The sequence below is a fragment of the Herpailurus yagouaroundi genome, unplaced genomic scaffold (assembly GCF_014898765.1).
Source record: "Herpailurus yagouaroundi ecotype Mexico unplaced genomic scaffold, PumYag 77, whole genome shotgun sequence".
NCBI classification, from domain to species: domain Eukaryota; kingdom Metazoa; phylum Chordata; class Mammalia; order Carnivora; family Felidae; genus Herpailurus; species Herpailurus yagouaroundi.
Window position 1 is genome coordinate 58,466,565 of NW_024412388.1, and position 20,757 is coordinate 58,487,321.

Below are 20,757 nucleotides of genomic sequence, written 5' to 3' on the forward strand. Positions count from 1 at the left end.
GCTATCTTTCCTTGAAACCACTCCAACTGGAGAAGAATGGGGCACTGCCTCATTCAGGCCAGGTAGGGAGAAGTCCAATTTTCCCATTCAGTCTCCGTTGACACTTGAGGCAGAGTCTTCTTGTTATTGCTAGATGAGGATGGAATTTCCAGCTCCACAGAGGGTCTCCACTAATACCTCAGTGGGAGTAGCCTCGTTGAATGATAGAGAAGGTCCTGACTCTCACAAAAATAAAACCCAAGAGATTCAGTGCCATGTTGTTGCTTGGTCTCCAGATCCGTAATTGATCTGCATTATTCTGTCTTCTTTCCAGAGTTCCCTTATATTTGTTTATATAATTATATATATACTGTTTATATATTTGTTTTATATTATATGTCCAAGTGTCTTTATTATGTGCAAGGTTTTAATTGTTTTTAAAGGGAACAGGGAAAAGTCAGTCTACTTCATCTAACTGGAAGCAGAAGTCCAGTTGTCTATATTTTTTAAACTTAACCTGCTTACTAAAAAAAGTCACTACAGAACATATGGTATAAATGGAAAGTAATTAGGACTGTTTTGTGGTTTTTGTCGTTTTACAAAATTATTGTAACTGACTCATTTAAATGAGCGTCACTGGTTCCTTGAAATTAGTTACTGAATTATCCTTTTTAGATGATTCTGTGTTGTTGACACTGCTCCCAAACATTTTGAACTCTGTTGCACTTAATGTGAGAGAATGAATTGTGTCCATTTGAATATTCTCAGCGGCATAAACTGTCATCTTTCGAGGCTGTTTGATTTTTGGAAGCAATCCTAAGTGGTTCAAGAGCCAAGGTGGCTAGTAAAACAGATGACAGATGAATTGGGTAATATACTTCTCAGTCTAGCATTCTTCACTTAGAGAATAGTGTGAACTAAAGCAGCGTTGTAGTGAGAAAGTCATTTCTTTTATATCCTATAAAGCCTCCCAAACACTTAAAATTTGTATATAATAAGCTGGTTTGGCTGTGGGAAGAATTTTGTATGAACAGTGCCATTTGGTATCAAATCAACATTTCTTTCCTGTGATGTTGACATAAACGTTTTCTTGGGTTCTATGGATATTGGACTTTTTCCCTGTAAATTCTGACAGTATGGTTTTGGGTCAACTTGAAAATACTATGTTTCATCACTATTCTCCTCAAATACATGTTATTTTGTCCAACCTCCCCTTGAAAGTTCAAAACAAATGTCAGATCTACTCTATTTCTTTTTATCATTCAAAATGTGTAGCACAGTCTTTACAGAAAGCTTCATGTTCAAATTCCCCTTCAGTATGAGTCAGTGTTCTCAAGACTAACCCTCTGCTTGAACAAATCGAGCCTCTGACATTTTCTACATTTTCATTAGCCCTTTGTACTTCATCATAAGCATCCTCATTACCTTTCTCAAGCCTTTGTGCCAGTCAGAAAAAACCCTCTTTACAGTCCCTCCAACACTGTAATTGTCCCATTAGATATCTTATGTCATTTATGTTTGCTTAACTTCACACAAAATGTAGTGTTAACTCCTGGCTTTCTTCTGTATCTCCCTCTCCCCATTCACTGCAGCCTGTATCCCCAATAGAGAATGAAAGAACAGTACTGATGCAAACAGAATCATTTTACAGCACATTCTTTTCATGCCCATTTGATGTTTTACCAAACCATGTGAGAACATGAGCTTCATTACTTCATAATTATGGAAAGATTGCTAAATACACTTATTTGCCTAACTATAACAATCCGTCACATCCATAGGATCTAAAATAGATAACAGACCTAATTCAATAAGTAGGAATGGCCCTTTGGCAAATTAAAGAGCTGCTAAAGAAATTTAATATATCCTAAACCTGATCCTTTTGTTCCTTTTCAGAACAGAAAAGTCAATTTGGGGGTAAGGAGATTGCAGTATAGTTTTGTGTTTAAGAGAATGACCTTTAATAGTCAGACAGCCTTGGTTCAAATCCTGATCCTGTCAGTTTACCACTAGTGCAAATTACTTGGGAAAGCTACTTAACCTCCCCAAGACTTAGTTTCCTCCTTAGCAAAATTGGGTAATATTAATTCATAATAATTAATCTCTAATGCTGTTATAAGGACTAAAGGAAGAAATATGTATAAGGTATGTTTTAGTGCATTGTTTAGCACCTAGTGTTTGGATAGTAGTCATTATTTATTAAATGCCAGTTGCTGTGCAAATCATTAAAGATGATAAGTAGGATATAGAGCTTGCCTTCAAGGAGTTACAAATCAAAGCATAGTCCTGGGCTGCACCTATCCCATGAGAAGGTAAAAATAAACCAGAAAAATAATTCTACAGGCTATTATATAATATATGCAATCAGCTTTTCACCCTTGGATAGACCATTATAAGAATATTCTAATCAATTAAGAGGTTGTTAAGCAGTCTTTATTGATGTTTTCATGTAGATTATGCATCCATGGGTTTAAAGTAATGTTCTAGACACCTCTAAGTTTTTCTTTTTTTTTTCTATAATTTGCTTATTTTTTATAATTTACATCCAAGTTAATTAGCACATGAGGCAACAATGATTTCAGCAGTAGATTCCTTAAGCCCCTTACCCATTTAGCCCATCCTCCCTCCCACAACCCCTCCAGCAACCCTCTGTTCGTTCTCTATATTCAAGAGTCTCTTATGTTTTGTCCCTCTCCATGTTTTTATATTATTTTATTTCTTAGATACCATTTTTATTTTTTTCTTTTTTTTAATTAATTAATTTATTTTTTAGTTTATTGTCAAATTGGTTTCCATACAACACCCAGTGCTCATCCCAAAAGGTGCCCTCCTCATTACCCATCACCCACCATCCCCACCCTCCCACCCCCCTTCAGCCCTCAGTTCATGTTTTTATATTATTTTTGCTTCCCTTCCCTTAAGTTCATGTGTTCTATATCTTAAAATTCACTTATGAGTGAAGTCATATGGCATTTGTCTTTCTCTGACTGACTAATTTTGCTTAGCATAATACCCTCTAGTTCCATCCACGTAGTTGCAAATGGCAAGATTTCATTCTTTTTGATTGCTGAATAATACTCCATTGCATATACATACCACTTCTTCTTTATGCATATATCCATTGATGGGCATATGGGCTCTTTCCATACTTTGGTTATTGTTGATAGTGCTGCTATAAACATCGGGGTTCATGTGCCCCTTCGAAACAGCATACCTGTATCTCTTGGATAAATACCTAGTAGTGCAATTCCTAGGTCACAGGATAGTTCTATTTTTAATATTTTGAGGAACCTCCATACTGTTTTCCAGAGTCGTGGCACTAGTTTGCATTCCCACCAACAATGCAAAAAAGATCCTCTTTCTCTGCATCCTCACCAACATCTGTTGTTGCCTGAGTTGTTATTGTTAGCCATTCTGACAGGTGTGAGGTGATATCTCAATGTGGTTTTGATTTGTATTTCTCTGATGATGAGTGATGTTGAGCATTTTTTCATGTGTCAATTGGCCACCTGGATGTCTTCTTTGAAGAAGTGTCTATTCATGTCTTTTGCCCATTTCTTCACTGGATTATTTGTTTTTTGGGTGTTGACTTTGATAAGTTCTTTATAGACTTTGGATACTAATGCTTTATTTGATATGTCATTTGCAAATATCTTCCCGCATTCTGTTGTTGCATTTTAGTTATGCTGATTGTTTCCTCTGGTACATAGAAGCTTTTTATTTTCATGAGGTCCCAATAGTTCATTTTGCTTTGGTTTCCCTTGCTTCCAGAGACAGGTTGAGTAAGTTACTGCGTCCAAGGTCAAAGAGGGTTTTTTTTTTTTTTAATGTTTATTTATTATTGAGAGACAGAGAGAGAGAGACAGAGCATGAGCATGGGAGGGGCAGAGGGGGAGACACAGAATCTGAAAGCAGGCTCCAGGCTTTGAGCTGTCAGCACAGACCCCGACTCGGGGCTCAAACTCACAAACCGCGAGACCATGACCTGAGCCGAAGTCAGACGCTTACTGACTGAGCCACCCAGGCACCCCTAAGGTCAAAGAGGTTTCTGTCTGCTTTCTCCTCAAGCATTTTGATGGCTTCTTGTCTTACCCTGAGCTCTTTCATCCATTTTGAGTTTATTTTTGTGTATGGTGTAAGAAAGTGGTCCAGGTTCATTTTTCTGCATGTCACTGTCCAGTTTTCCCAGCACTATTTGCTGAAGAGACTGTCTTTATTCCATTGGATATTCATTCCTGTTTTGTCAATGATTAGTTGGCCATATGTTTTTGGGTCCATTTCTGGGTTCTCTATTCTGTTCTTTTGATCTGAGTGTCTGTTTTTGTGCCAGTACCATACTGTCTTGATGATTACAGGTTGTAATACAGCTTCAAGTCTGGGATTGTGATGCCTCCAGCTTTGGTTTTCTTTTTCAAGATTGCTTTGCCTACTCGGGGTCTTTTATCATTCCATACAAATTTCAGAGTTGTTTGTTCTAGCTCTGTGAAGAATGCTGGTGTTATTTTGATAGGTATTGCATTGAATACGTAGATTGCTTTGGGTAGTATTGACATTTTAACAATATTTGTTCTTCCTATCCAGGAACATGGAATATTTTTCCTTTTTTGTGTGTGTCTTCTTCAATTTCTTTCATAAACTTTCTATACTTTTCAGTGTATAGATTTTTCACCTCTTTGGTTAGATTTATTCCTAGGTATTTTATGATTTTTGGTGCAATTGTAAATGGGATTGATTCCTTGATTTCGCTTTCTGTTGCTTCATTATTGGGTGTATAGGAATGCAACCCATTTCTGTGCATTGATTTTATATCCTGCGACTTTGCTGAATTCATGGATCAGTTCTAGCAGTTTTTTGGTAGAATATTTTGGGTTTTCCATAAAGAGTATCATGTCATCTGCAAAGAGTGAAAGTAAGCCTCCTCCTGGCCGATTTGGATGCCTTTTATTTCTTTTTGTTGTCTGATTGCTCAGGTTAAGACATCCAATACTATGTTGAATAAGAGTGGCGAGAGTGGACATCCCTGTCTCCTTCCTGACCATAAGGGAAAAGCTCTCAGTTTTTCCCCATTGAGGATGATATTAACGGTGGGTTTTTCATATATGACTTTTACGATCTTGAGGTATGATCCTTCTATCCCTACTTTCTTGAAGGTTTTTATCAAGAAAGGATGCTGTATTTTGTCAAATGCTTTCTCTGCATCTGTTGAGAGGATCATGTGGTTCTTGTCCTTTCTTTTATTGATGTGCTGTATCACACTGATTGATTTGCTGATATTGAACCAACCCAGCATCCCAGGTGTAAATCCCACTTGGTCATGGTGAATAATTTTTTTAATGTATGGTTGGATCTGGTTGGCTAGTATCTTTTTGAGGATTTTTGCATCCATGTTCATCAGGGAAATTGGTCTATAGTTCTCATTTTTAGTGGGGTTTTGGAATCAAGGTAATGCTGGCTTCATAGAAAGTTTGGAAGTTTTCCTTCCATTTCAATTTTTTGGAACAGCTTCAAAAGAATAGGAGGTCCCTCTTCTCTAAATGTTTGGTAGAATTCCCCTGGAAAGCCATCTGGCCCCGGACTCCTGTTTTGGGGAAATTTTTATTACTAATTCGATTTCTTTACTGGTTATGAGTCTGTTAGAATTTTCTATTTCTTCCTGTTTTAGTTTTGGTAGTTTATATTTTTCTAGGAATTTGCCCATTTCTTCCAGATTGCCCATTTTATTGGCATATAATTGCTCATAATATTCTCTTCTTATTGTTTATATTTCTGCTGTGTGGGTTGTGATCTCTCCTCTTTCATTCTTGATTTTATTTATTTGGGTCCTTTCCTTTTTCTTTTTGATCAAACTGGCTAGGCGTTTATCAATTTTGTTAATTCTTTCAAAGAATCAGCTTCTAGTTTCGTTGATTCGTTCTACTGGTTATTTTGGTTTCTATAACATTAATTTCTGCTCTAATCTTTATTATTTCCTGTATTCTACTGGTTTGGGGTTTTATTTGCTGTTCTTTTTCCAGATCTTTAAGGTGTGAGGTTAGGTTGTGTATCTGTGACCTTTCTTCCTTCTTTAGGAAGGCCTGGATTGCTATATACTTCCCTCCTATGACTGCCTTGCTGCACCCCAGAGGTTTTGGGCTGTGGTGTTATCATTTGCATTGGCTTCCATGTACTTTTTAATTTCCTCTTTAACTTCTTGATTAGCCCATTCATTCTTTAGTAGGATAGTCTTTAGTCTCCAAGTATTTGTTATCTTTCCACATTTTTTCTTGTGGTTGATTTTGAGTTTCAAAGCATTGTGGTCTGAAAATATGTATGGTGTGATCTCGATCTTTTTGTTCTTGTTGATGGCTGATTTGTGTCCCAGTATGTGATCTATTCTGAACAACATTCCATGTGCACTGGAGAAGAATGTGTATTCCACTGCTGTAGGATGAAATGTTCTGACTATATCCATTAAGTCCATCTGGTCCAATGTGTCATTCACAGCCATTATTTCCTTGTTGATTTTCTGTTTAGATGATCTGTCCATTGTTGTAACTGGGGTGTTGAAGTCCCCTAGTATTATGGTATTATTATCAATGAGTTTCTTTATGTTTATAATTCATTGATTTATATATTTGGGTGTTCCACATTTAGAGCATAAATGTTTACAACTGTTAGATCTTCTTGGTGGATAGACCCCTTAATTATTATATAATGTCCTTCTTCATCTTTTGTTATTGTCTTTATTTTAAAGTATACATTGTCTGATGTAAGTATGGCTTCTCTGGCTTTGTTTTGGTGACTGTTAGCATGATAGATGGTTCTCCATCCCCTTACTTTCAATCTGAAGGTGTCTTTAGGTCTCAAGTGAGTCCCTTGTAAACAGCATACAGATGGATCTTGTTTTCTTACCCATTCTGTTACCCTCTGTCTTTTTAATTGGAGCATTTAGTCTATTGATGTTTAGAATGAGTACTGAAAGATATGAATTTATTGCCATTACGTTGCCTGTAGAGTTGGAGTTTCTGGTGGTGTTCTCTGGTCCTTTCTAGTCTTTGTTGCTTGTGGTCGTTTTTTTTGTTTTTTTTTTTTTCCATCTTTTCTCCCCTCAGAGAGTCCCTCTTAAAATTTCTTGCAGGGCTGTTTTAGTGATAATGAACTCCTTTAATTTTTGTTTGTCTGGGAACCTTTCTATCTCTCCTTCTATTTTGAATGACAGCCTTGCTGGATAAAGAATTCTTGGCTGCATGTTTTTCTGATAAAGCACATTGAATGTATCCTGCCATTCCTTTCTGGCCTGCCAAGTTTCCATGGATAGGTCTGCTGCAAACCTGATCTGTCTTCCCTTGTTGGTAAGGACCTTTTTTCCCTTGCTGCTTTCATGATTCTTTCCTTGCCTGAGTATTCTGTGAATTTGACTATGAGATGCCTTGTTGATGGTTGGTTTTTGTTGAATCTGATGGGAGTCCTCTTTGCTTCCTGGATTTTGATGTCTGTGACTTTCCCCAGGTTAGGAAAGTTTTCTGCTATGATTTGCTCACATAACCCTTCTATCCCTTTTTCTCTCTCTTCATCTTCTGGGACCCCTCTGATTCTGATGTTGTTCCTTTTTAATGAGTCACTGATTTCTATAATTATTAAATTGTGCTCTTTTGCCTTAGTCTCCCTCTTTTTTTCTGCTTCAGTTTTCTCCATAAGTTTGTTCTCTAAATCACTGACTCACTGCTCTGTCTCATCCATCCTTGCCACTGTGGCCACCATTTGAGATTGCAGCTCAGTTATAACATTTTTTTATTTCATCCTGACTAGCTTTTATCTTCACATAAAGAGATTCTAATCTGTTTTCAACCCAGCTAGTATTCTTATTATCATGATTCTAAATTCTAGTTCAGACATCTTGCTTGTATCTGTGTTGATTAAGTCCATGGCTGTCATTTCGTCATTTTCTTTCTTTTGGGATGAATTCCTTCATTTCATCATTTTGAAGGAAGAAAGGAATTAATAAGGTAAAAAACATTAAAATTAAAAACTTAAAAGCAGTACAAAAAGAATCAAATAAAGGATGCTAGATCCTAGGTGTGTTCTGGTCTGGTTGCTGAAAGGAGCTTGATAAAGTAGAGAAAGAAGGAAAAGATAAGGAAAAAAATGATAAAAAAGGAAAATGTTTGAAAATTTGAAAAAATGAATACAATAAGATGAAATGATGGAAGAAAAAAAAGAATTTGAAAGTTTTACAAATAAGTAAAAAATAGAGTAGAAAAAAATTAAAGAAAAATATTTTAATAGAAATGGAGAATAACAATTTTTTTCTTCTTTTTGCATTCAAGAATAAAAACAGAAAAAAAATGAATAGATGGACCAGCAAACAGACTGAAGTACGATTAAAATTACATTGGTTTCCCTTAGAAGTTGAACTATGAAGCACTTTATAGTCCATAAACTAAGCAGGCAGAGAGACTTGTGTTGTTCCTGAAGAGTGAGTTTGGCCCAGTTGGGCTGGGCTCCATTCTCCACTAAATAGGGCTGTTTAGCTTAGTGGGGTGGATTGTTGTGGCACATGTAGGTGTGTATGCACATGCGTGGGAGAGGTGAAATTGGTGTCACCCAGCTACCCAATCTCTAGTATCAGAACTCTGTGCTCTCCCTAACCAGCAATTGTACATCCCTCCTTTGTCTCTGGCTTCTGTCCACTTCCCACTTTTACACTGTGACCAAGCCATCAGGTTGCCAGGCAGCACCTCCCTCCTGAGTTTTATCTCATATGTGACTGTGTTTCCCAACCCCTCACTTCTGAAGGACTGCAGCTTTGACCTACTCAGACCTTCTGGGTGAGGGTCTCACAGAGCAATGGCCAGATGCCAGCCCACCCTCAGGACTGTTTGGGAGACCACGCTGCAGCCAATGCCCAGAGACTGTAGCTGGGTGCCAGCCTGCCCCAGAAAAAAATCATGCAATCATGTAACAGCAGCATTTCAGTGATTATGGAAAATCACAACACACATCTGGTGCCAGGATCCCCTTAACATCCTTGTTTCAGCACAGCGAATGTGATTGTCTCTGGGGACCATTTGGGACCTTTGCCTGTGGAGAGGCCGCACAGCCTCTACCAAGTTTCCTCTCAGCAGGGGAACCGCCTCTCTCCATATGGCCTGAGGACCCTGAAGACCTCTTTCTCTCTGCTTCTGGGGATTCGCCCTTCCCACCAGAGCATCACCAGGTATCAAGCTGAAGGGTTTCAGACTCTGCACTCCCCCTGTTTATAGAATCTTGATGGAATTTAAACCCTCTCCTTTCTAATTTCTCCCTTTTTTGTTCAGTCCTTTGTGTACACTTTCTTTTCTCTCTAGCTGCTTTTGGGCATTGGGGGTGCTTTCTGTATTCTCTCCCCCTCGCCATCCTCTCCCACAAGCAAAAACAGCTCCCTGCCCTGCACAGCTCCTCCTCTCCCCCACCAGGTCACCTCTCTGCACTGCGTACCTGCTGAGTTCTCTGGTTCATGTTGTACAGATTGTTATGTTAATCCTCAAATCAGTTTTCTAGGTGTGCAGGATGGTTACATTTCAGGGACGAGAGATGCAAAAAAACTTCCATGCTATTCCACCATCTCTGCCCCTCTAGATCCTAGTTTTTCTGGGTGTTAACAATTCTTTGCTTGTCTATGTGATCACTTTCATTTAAACTGATGGTGTTCCTCTTTTCCACTGGCTCAAGCACTGACTGAAGACCCATGAATTATGACAGTGGAGGTGACAAGCAGGTATAAGTGTAAAATCAATTTATTGTTCCATAGCCAAGTTGTACAGCTTCAGTTGGCCTACATCATCAGCTCCTCTAACTCTAGGAAATCAATGTCTAGCTATGTAACTTAGCATAGCTTAGCATGCCAGTGAGTTCATTCAGAGTATAGCAGCTCAAAATGTCATACAGCTTATCATGGCTTTTCTCTCCTACTGAACAAGAGAATGTGAAATTCTATAGAGGTAGGAGAGAATTAAACTAAAGACAAAAATTTGACCAGGAGGGTGTTCAGTCATCTAGAATAGCTCTCAAAGTTGCAACTTCTCCTTTCATTTAGATTTCTGAGAAGGGAATAGGTGCAATAAAGAAATATATTTTTGCCCTTTATAAAGCTATCTTAGTTGTGTTTATGATGTTATAGTTTTGCCATTCTTGGTTAGTTGTGTTGGATAACGTTGGATTGGTAATTATTTTCACATTGTGCTCATTTTGCCTGACACTCTTTTTTTGCATCTTTTCTTCCAATTTTTCATGACTGATATATGTTTAGTGTTTCTGAATGTAAAAAATTGTACATGATAATAAGCTAACCAGTTGGGGGCTAAATATATATTCAAATGGTTGTTTACTTTGCCATTCATATTGTGAAATAATAACTTTGAGTATTTTTTTACTGAAATCACCTTTTGTTTGGAACCAAGCAATATACCTCCCATCTTCTCCAAATGATATTCCATGATCACTATTTTCTATGTCTCACATTGCTCTTTTTTTAAGAATTTTTAAAAATTCAAATTAATCTCTTCCTTGAATACATGTTTAATAATGTTTCCTTTATTCCTCCAATGATTTCTTAATCAAAAATCTTGATTAGTCAGACTTTCCTAGCTAATGAATTACAAATTTGTTACTAATAGCAAAATTCACAGCCTTTCTTAGCTAATGAATTCTAAGGTAAAATTCACTTTTGAATTCCAAATTATCTACCCTTAAAAGATCAAAAAAAAAACTAATTCAGGAAGTAACCCCTCAGATGTTTTCCATAGTAATAAGGGATGTACCAAGCACAACAGTAAAACATATGTTTAAAACTATTAATGATAAGCATTCACTTTCCATGTTAGACCTCCATGTTAAATAATACATAATTTTGAAAGGCGTATGCTAGGTTACCAGCCCACAAGCAGAACTGCTTGGTTGGTGGAAAAAGTTTCAGAAAGAACGATTCAAGGAACCAATGCTAGAACAAAGGCGAGAAAATCAAAGTGAGCACAGAACAGTGGTATGCACCATATCATTTGAAGATTGGAGACCAAGTGAACATGTCTTCTCTGTCCAACAGCCAACCTTAAGAAGTGAGAAATGATCATTACTGGGACAATTGGTTGGCTCAGTTGGTTAAGCGTCCAACTTCAGCTTAGGTCATGCTGTCATGCTCATGAGTTTGAGCCCCACGTTGGGCTCTGTGCTGACAGCTCAGGGCCTGGATCCTGCTTCCAATTCTGTGTCTCCCTCCCTCTCTCTGCCCCTCTCCCATTTGCACTCTGTCTCTGAAAAATAAACAAACATTAAAAAAAAGTAGATTGCTTTACATGAGGTACTAATAATCTCTCTAAAACTCACAATGGGATGATATGCATGCAGAGCTCACTTTGAAGACCTTTCCATATCTAGTGCCTCCATGAGTTACAGATACTCACAAGAATTTATCATATCATTCATTTTCAATGTGACTTAAAGATTCCCAAAACCATATTCTTGATTTAATAATGCAGCAAATGAATAAATACTGATTAAACTCACCTGAACAAGCTCACTATGCACTGTGCCACAAAGGAATATATACACTTCAATTCTTTTGCTACAGAATTAGGAACTGGCTTCTGTCATTCTCCCCCTGATGTTTCCTATACTACATCTCTCTCCCTGCTGTTATTCAAAATAAAATGCCAGAGGGGAGCCTGGGTGGCTCAGTTGGTTGAACGTCCGACTTCAGCTCAGGTCATGATCTTGCAGTGAGTTCGAGCCCGCGTCCGGCTCTGTGCTGACAGCTCGGAGCCTGGAGCCTGCTTCGGATTCTGTGTCTCCTTCTCTCTCTGCCTATCCCCCACTTGTGCTCTGTCTGTCTCTCAAAAATAAATAAATGTAAAAAAAATTTTTTTTAAATAAAATAAAATGCCAGATAGGACTCCACTTTATTTTTAAGTTGTGACTTCTTTTTCTTCTTGAAATTTTTCAGGGAGAATTTTGCTCCCTTAAAATCAGGGACAAAATAATCTGTGGCAAGGCATCAAATGACTATGAATGTATTTATTGCAACCTTGCTCCAATATTAACATTTTCACAAACCACAGTAGGCAGACCCTTACTGTTTTTTCATTATCCTTTCCAGCAGTGGCTGAGAGCCCAAATGATGCCACTTTACCAGAGAGGTATTCTGTACGTGTTTTCTACTTTAATCACATCCTTTCAACACCATGAATCTTCGTCTGACAAATTATCTTCTCCACAGGCAGGAAGCCACATCCAGACTTTGATGGGGTCCCAGAGCCTTCAGCATCGGAGCCGGGAGCAGCAGCCATATGAGGGAAATATAAACAAAGTGACCATCCAGCAATTTCAGTCACCATTGCCTATTCAGATCCCCTCTTCACAGGCCACCCGGGGACCTCAGCCTGGACGGTGCTTAATTCAAACTAAAGGGCAAAGGAGTATGGATGGATATCCAGAGCAGGTGAGAAGAGCTTTTATAATTGATGAAGTTTCAGGGAATGTTCAGGGCAGTCCAATGAATCCATGGTTTACCTTCTCTCATTTATGTAGTCTGGGACAAATTAATGCTGTCACCATGTTGAATGGAGTGGAGCATTCTTTGTAGGGGTTTTCTCATTATTTTCAGTGGTTAAACACTACAACACATAAAAATTGATTGTTGATAAAATGGCCTTTTCACATAAGGAAAATCTGATGAACTGGAAGTTTTTCTTATTTGTCCTACACCATCTACTCAATTTCAACTCCAATTTAGCTCTATTGCACGGCTTTTGAATATTAGAGTCAGGGAATTAAGTGTATTTACCAAGGCCTCTGGTGAAACTGACAGTGTAAAACTGTGGGACAGTGGGAACCTTTTTTGAAAGTCCTATCTTCTGATTGTTGAATAAGACAAAGATAAAGCTTTGCTCTGAAGAAAATGATAAAGAGCAGTTTGAACGGAAACATTTCTGAAATGCTCCAAAAACTACTGACAAATACCAAGTAGCACAAAAATTGCTTCTCCTTTGACGTATCAAAATTAGGATTTACTTTTCCATTACAGAATCTGTTTTTCTTCCTTAGAACCAGAAAACTGAATAGGATCTTATCTATTAAATTATATTACACTTAGAAAGCAAGACATTAAGATCTTAATACTCCCATAAAATTAATTTCTCTTATTTCATTCTTCAGATAACTTGGCAAAGCTCCTACTGACTTCACCAACTCCTTAATATGGTATATAAGGATTTCATTTTATTACTGCCTACTCTAAGCTTCACACATTACCCTCCCTTATTTTCTGAACATCTCAGACATTACCTTCGTCCTCCAGTTTTTTCTTTTACACTGTTAATAGCCATTCATTATTTGGATCCCAGCTGCTCTAGACATTGCCTCTATTTCTTAAAATCCTTCTTGAAGCTGAGATTATGTCTGAATCATTCTCAGAATCATTGGATTTTTTTTAAAGATAATTTTCCTCCTATCCTGCCTTGATCTAGGTCAAGTGTTGGATTTAAGGTAATAAGGAAAATAAACCAGAAAGGTACCTTTAATCAGGGCACCTGATATGATGTTTTTAATTCTCCAGAGATTCTTAAACATTGATAAAGTTTTAATTATGCCTTATTTACAGGCACCTAGAAGGTTAAAAATTATTCATATTTCCTCTCCCACAAATATCATAACCTAACCCAGTTCTCTGATTTAGTTATTTCTATTAGCAGCTACATGATCTTTTTTCACCTAGAATCAGCGCATTTAAAAATTCACTGAGATCAATGCCCTTTTTTACCTACTTTGAATAATAGGTTTAGTGAGCACTGTAATTTTAAAGACTTTTTTACCTTATTTCTCAAAAATACATAAGTTGTATAGTTTGACCAATGAGAGGTTCACTAAATTCTACAATTATATACTAATTAAATTTAAAATATCATGATTCTTTTAGAGAAGGTATTTGTAGTTGCTTGCAAATGTTTTGATCCAGGTGCCTTTCAAACTGAGAGGTAAAAACTGAAACATTCAATGGCTTTGTTAAGAAAGGGACTTAAGCAAATTCCTCTCAGCTTCCCAATTTTTTCTGCATTGGTTTCAGACTGAAATGGTTTGGAATGCTGAGATTAAACTTTGGATTGACCATGAGAAGCCTAAGGAGTCTTTAAATAATGAGCACTAGTCCCCAAACTATGCTCCCCATTCCCCTGAGCTATAAATCTGACATTTTCTCAAAACTTGTTTTCACAATTCACTGTAACATTTTATCTACCACCGGTGGTATGCTAGATTCATACTGGATCGTTACTTCCCAACTCCTCCTTCAGTGACATCACACCATAGGATGAACCTATGGGCATAATTACACCAGGGAAATTAATGAACACTACAAATCAGGCTATCCCTTACCCTCAGCCAGCTTGTAAACATTTTCCAGCACACCACCAAGTACTACACTGTTTTCTTTCATCTCTTTTTTTCCCCCTAACTTCTCCACCTCTTCACCTAACCCCATAGCATTCAGGAAAGCGAATACTAGGGGTGGGTCTCAGAATTTGGAGTTGAGTCTCATGTTAATGCTTATTAGTTGTGTGACCCTGGCCAACTCATTAACTCTTTCTGAGGTTCTGTTTTCCGCCTTATAAAATGAGAACATTACCACCCACAAACAACGTTCAAAGATTTTTGTAAGAGTCAAATGATACAATTCTACACACACATACACACATAGTTAGCCTGGCACTGAGAGTACAGAAATAGGAAATAGAAGAGGTAGAAATACATTTTAAGAATTAAAATATTGGCGGGCATTTCATGATATCAGTCCCAACCTCCCTAATCTACAAACAGAAAATCAAATAAAGCAAAATAAAACCAAAAAGAGAGAGAGAGTCAAAGAGGCTGAAAAAGGTTATGTATATCACTCTCATAATGAAAATATTACATGTATTTTTTACTTTTCTGGGTTAGAATTCCTTTGAAAACTCAGACCTCTCCAATGTGTGTGTGTGTGTGTGTGTGTGTGTGTGTGTGTGTGTCCCATATTTAACAAGGGAAAAAAAGCGAGAAAAATATTTAAAATATTTTTTTAATTTTTTTTAACATTTATTTATTTTTGAGACAGAGAGAGACAGAGCATGAATGGGGGAGGGTCAGAGAGAGAGAGACACAGAATCTGAAACAGGCTTCAGGCTCTGAGCTCTCAGCACAGAGCCCGACGCGGGGCTCGAACTCACGGACCAGGAGATCATGACCTGAGCCTAAGTCGGCCGCTTAACCGACTGAGCCACCCAGGCGCCCCTAAAATATTTTAAAGCTATATAGTTTCACATGAAAACTATAGAGTAGTGATTGAAATTCAAAGATCAAGGAAGTAACTGAAAATTTCTAATGTGGGTTTCAGTCATATAAATCAAGACACTCTATTTTAATAACGCATTTCTAGTGGTGCAATTAAAAAGCCATAAAGAGAAAAACAGAGTTTTCTTAAGTGATGACAACAATGTTGGTTTGGCCAAGTACAGACATCTCCCAGCTTACAATAGATTGACTTAACGATTTTTCAACTTTATGATGGTGCAAAAGCAATACTCATTCAGTAAAAACTGTACTTTAAATTTTGAACTGTGATCTATTCCTGGACCAGCAATATGCAGGACAGTACTGTCCCCTGAGGCTGGGCAGTGGCAGTGAGCTGCAGTCCCCAGTCAGTCACAGCATCACGAGGGTAAACACTGATGCACTTATAACCATCCTGTACCTGTGCAACTGCTCTGTTCTCTTTTTTAGTAGGGTATTCAATAAATTTCATGAGATATTTAATACTTTATTATAAAATAGGCTTTGTAATAGATGGTTTTGCCCAGCTAGTGTAAGTGTTCTGAGCACATATAAAGTAGGCAGGCTAGGCTAAGCTATGATGTTCAGTAGGTTAGGTGTATTAAATGCATTTTATGACTTATAATATTTTCAACTTATGATGGATGTATTTGGATATAATCCCCTTGTAAGTTGAGGAAGATCTATACTATATGGAAAAAACCTAAATCATTCATAATTTTTAAGTGCAAGGAGACATTATAAACATAGTATAGGCAGACTACACAGCATGATGAAGCACCATAATTTCTATTAAAGTTTGGAAATTTCACATTTTAAAAAAACTAATCATTTTAAAAAATAAAATAAAAAAGGGGTGGGGGTGCCTGAGTGGCTCGAATTGTTGAGCATTCAACTCTTGATATTGGATCAGGTCATGATCCCAGGGTCATGGGAGAGGCTCAGCCTTGGACTCCACACTGAGCATGAAGCCTGCTTAAGATTCTCTCTCTCTCTCTCTCTCTCTCTCTCTCTCTCTCTCTCTCCCTCCCCCTCTGCCCCTCTCCCTGCTCCTGCTGTCTCTCTAAAAAAATTTAAAAAAATTTTTTTTAAATAATCACTTATTGCAATGCTATAGTTGAAAAAAATCCAATTACAATGAATACAAATTTTTTAATTTAAGGAAAAGAAATCTAAATGAAAATAGGAAAAGAAGTGACAACAGTTACCATACATTGAGTGTCTGCTATGCTAAATATACTATATACAGTAGCCCCCCCCTTATTCATATGGTATATATTCCTACAGTGAATGCCCGAAACCATGGATAATATCAAGCCCTGTATATGCTGTTTTTCCCATACATACAAATCTATGATAAAGTTTAATTTATAAATTAAGCACAGTAAGAGATTAACAATAACGACTAATAATAAAATAGAATAATTATAACAATTAACTGTAATAAAAGCTATGTTAATGTGGCCTCTGTCTCTCTCAAAATACCTTATATTGTACTCACTCTTCTCATGATGATGTGAGATGATACAAGGCCCACATGATGAGATGAAGTGAGGTGAATGATGTAGACATTGTGACATAGTATTAGGCTATTATCAACCTGCTGAGGATTAGTCAGAAAGAGGATCATCTGATTCCAGACCACAGTTCACTACGGATAAATGAAACCGTGAAAAGCAAAATTGCAGATAAGGAGGGACTACTGTATAGTATATATGTCGTATATACTATGTACATTTTTTTAATGTTTATTTTTGAGAGAGAGAATGAACAGGGGAAGGGCAGAGAGAGAGAGGAAGACAGAAGATTCAAAGCAGGCTCTGCACTGACAGCAGACAGCTGCCGTGGGGCTTGACCTCACAAACCGTGAGATCATGACCTGAGCCAAAGTCAGATGCTTAGCCTACAGAGCCACCCAGGTGCCCCTATATTATGGATCTTAAACACAGGCAGGGCTTCAGGGGTGTGTGACCAGTGCAGTTACACAAAGTCTTGCACTTAGAAGTACCTCACACTTGGTTTAATGCTCTGCTGTTGCCATTGTGTCATTAGTAATAATCATTGAACAAGGAGACTCACATTTTCATTTTGCACCACTAAGTATATAGCGGGTCCTGCTTACACATAATGTTTTATCTAATCATCACAATAACCTTTTCTTCTTTGTTGTAAATGAAGAAACCAAGGCACAGAGAAAATATGTAACTTGTCAAAGGTATAATTGGGCAAGTTGGAATTTTAACCTAGGTTTGTCTGACTCAAAACCGAAGTTCTGTGTCCCAATTCAATTAACCACATGACCTCAGACACTTGCCCACTGTGGCCTCAGTGTCCTCTTCTGTCAAATAATATTAATTAAATCTGCTTCAGCTACAATTCAGACTTACAGAACTGCCTTATGCAGATGGAGTGTTGACTTGAACTCACATGAGCACTTCCAATGCTTTGAAAATCAAAAGGTACTGAATAAATGGAAAGTTTTATTATTAACAAAAACATAGCTCTGCATCCCTTAATGTGACCTAAAGAACTAACGCATTTCTAATCTTATTAGAATAAACTCCATATAGCAATAAGCATATGTAATAAATGCCACCACTGAGGACATTGAATGAATTAAAATGAATGTCATTTTTTACCTGGCCAGAATTCTTAACCTTGTTTAACCATAGAAAAGCACTTTGACGTTCCTCCTCAATGATGAAACATCTCAACTTTCAAACCACCTGCCACAACAAAACAGGGCAAAATGTCCAACAATTCTAATTTAATGCACTTATATTTACATATTTATTTTTCAGAGGTGTTGAAAATCAAGTCTGTTTTCAACTCTAGGATTAAATTAAATAAAATATATGGAAGTAAATTTTAAACCATAAAGTGCTACCCAGATTCAAGTCTATTAATTTCTATAGACTATAAATCTGATTTCATAATGGATGTTCTTTTTAACAAATTATTTACAACACAAAACCATGTGCATACTACCTGAAGTTCATTTTCAGGGAATTTTACTTAGAAAAGAGATTTCAATGCATAAGCCATCTTGACTATTGACAATCATAACAGAGGATTTGAGTCAGAGTTACATTAAGCAGTGGAATAGTCTCAGCTCTTCCCTTTGTTTCCCAATCCTAGTGAAGATCCTAGCCTTACCATCCCCTGTACCGTACAATACTATATATTGGTTGTTCTCAACCTCAGCTGTACATTAATTAGAATCTGTTCAGGAGCTTTAAAACTGACACCTTGGCCTCCTTCCCAAAGAAACTAATTTCATTAGTCTAGATGTGACCTGGTTAATGGGAACTTTTGAAACTCCCCAAATGAATTCTGTTGTGTGGCCAAGGCTAAGAGCCAATACTTTAGATATTGTATAACTCAACAATTTACTGCTGGGTAATTACATTATTGTCACTAATTTGATACATACATTGTCCATAATTTGCTGAATATTTTTAAAAGGAACTAACATTAACTTGGTTTTTCTTTTTTGCAAATGTATAATCCAAGGCAAAGTATATTTATATATATGTGGAACATACAGATATCAAAACAGAAATAGGAAAGAAAAACATCAACATGATGCTTCAAACATCTCAAAACCCTTTCATGTATTAACTTATTTAATCCAATTAATAATGATCTGATAGAGGTAGAGCACTTTCTGTTTTATTAACTAGAAAAGTAAGATTCAGAGAAGTTAACGTCTTGCCTGTGGTCACACAACCATTTAGAAACTAAGCTGGTATTAAAATCCAGTTTCTTGAGTCAAACACATTATATGCTGCAGCCTGCTGCACTATAGCCAAACACAGAGATCAAGAGCAAGCCCACATGGAAACAGTAAACTATGGAAAAATAAATCCCTGAGTCCATGTCTGCCCCAGACAAGAGGACACACCCGCTAATCGGCCTAACATACAAGGATGGCAGGAGTTCCATAGATGTCTCTTGCCAGTTCCCATGAGTATACATTCAAACTAAAGTTTGTCCCTGAAAGAGAATTTACTACCTTCGAATTACATTAGAATTAACTTCTTCTGTGAGTTATACAAAGTGATCTGCATCCCTCATATTCAAGGGAAAAGAAGCAAAACAAATTCCAAAACCACCCCAGTGTACCTTGGAAGAAATCATTTTAATATTTAATAATATGTGGAGTACATGAAACAGTTAGTGAAAAGATAATATTTCAGACATTTCTTTAGATGCTCTGGTCAGCTGCCTAAAGAGCTCATAAGGGTGAGCCTTTCATCTATTGAGGTCAAGTGAAGAAAACATTATTCTGAGTGTTTGATATAAGAATAATAACTTGGAAAATTTTATTTAAATTATGGATTTTTAAATTAAAAGGTAATAATTTGATGAAGATAGTTGGAAAATAGGTATTAAAATGATTTTAATATATGTTATTTACTCGGTTTGTTTCAGGGACATCCCTTACCTCATTTTATTCCACTTAAAGTATTCCTATTTATATTTTTCCTCTAGAATTTTATTCTTCAGTAACCAAAATAATACTGCAACTCTGAAGTTATAATCCACAGTTTGAAACAAATAATGTGTAACTCAACACCACAAATTCTACAAAGTAGAGTTCAGTAAACACTGCAGTAGGAACAGAAGGCCTCTGTCAGTGTTCCACCAAATATATGTTTGATTTCCTTGGTTTCTTTCCTCAAGTGAAGGAAATGAAGCGAATGACCTTTATAATTTATTTACAGACAAAAAAGCACTTGAGTTTCTTTTTTTATTTTTATTTAAATTTTAGTGAGTTAAACATTTGAGTTTCTATTTCTTAGATACACACAGAGTCAGCTACTTTTTTCTGGAAGATCTAGAAAATGGTACATCAGAGGACTTTACTCATTAATCTTTATTTAGTATGTCTTTTCAAAAGATTTAATTAGCACTTTGAGTTGGACTTACATCTCTAATTCACAACAAAAAAAGGTATGAACATAGAAGAATAAAAAATTTAACTATTCTTGAATATTAACATTTATATATTTGATTATATTATATAATTATCACATATTATCATATAATTATTACAGCATATAATTATATATAGTATATTAATATATTATGTATCACGTAATATCAGATCATGTCATTATATAAATCATATCATGTCACACTTCTGCTTAAAAAGCCCTATTGGCTTTGAAATTTCTGGAATTATATATATCCTGGCCCCTGCCAGTCTCTTTCGCTTTCCTTCCACTATTCTTTCTCTAGTCATGCTGAACCTGTTGTTGTTACAGCTTTATTGATATAATTTACACACCTTGAAGTTCACCTGTTTCAAGTGTACAAGTCAGTGGGTTTCGTATATTTATAAAATTGTGCAACCATCACCATAATGTAATTTTTAAACATTTTCATCATTCCAAAAAGAAACTTTGTACCCATTAACAGTCACTTTCCATACAGCCTCCCCTTCATTTCCTCCCAGCCCTA

General features: G+C 36.7%; 1 protein-coding gene across 7 annotated transcripts in view; it reads left to right on the plus strand.

The window, feature by feature from the left end:
* The window catches only part of LRRC7 (leucine rich repeat containing 7), a 567,116-nt gene that overhangs the window by 508,935 nt on the left and 37,424 nt on the right, over positions 1-20,757 (plus strand). For all 7 annotated transcript variants that reach the window (XM_040470602.1, XM_040470604.1, XM_040470607.1 and 4 more), the window contains one exon: positions 12,209-12,430. In XM_040470602.1, coding sequence (XP_040326536.1) covers positions 12,209-12,430 — 222 coding nt within the window. The remainder of the gene's footprint in view (positions 1-12,208; positions 12,431-20,757) is intronic.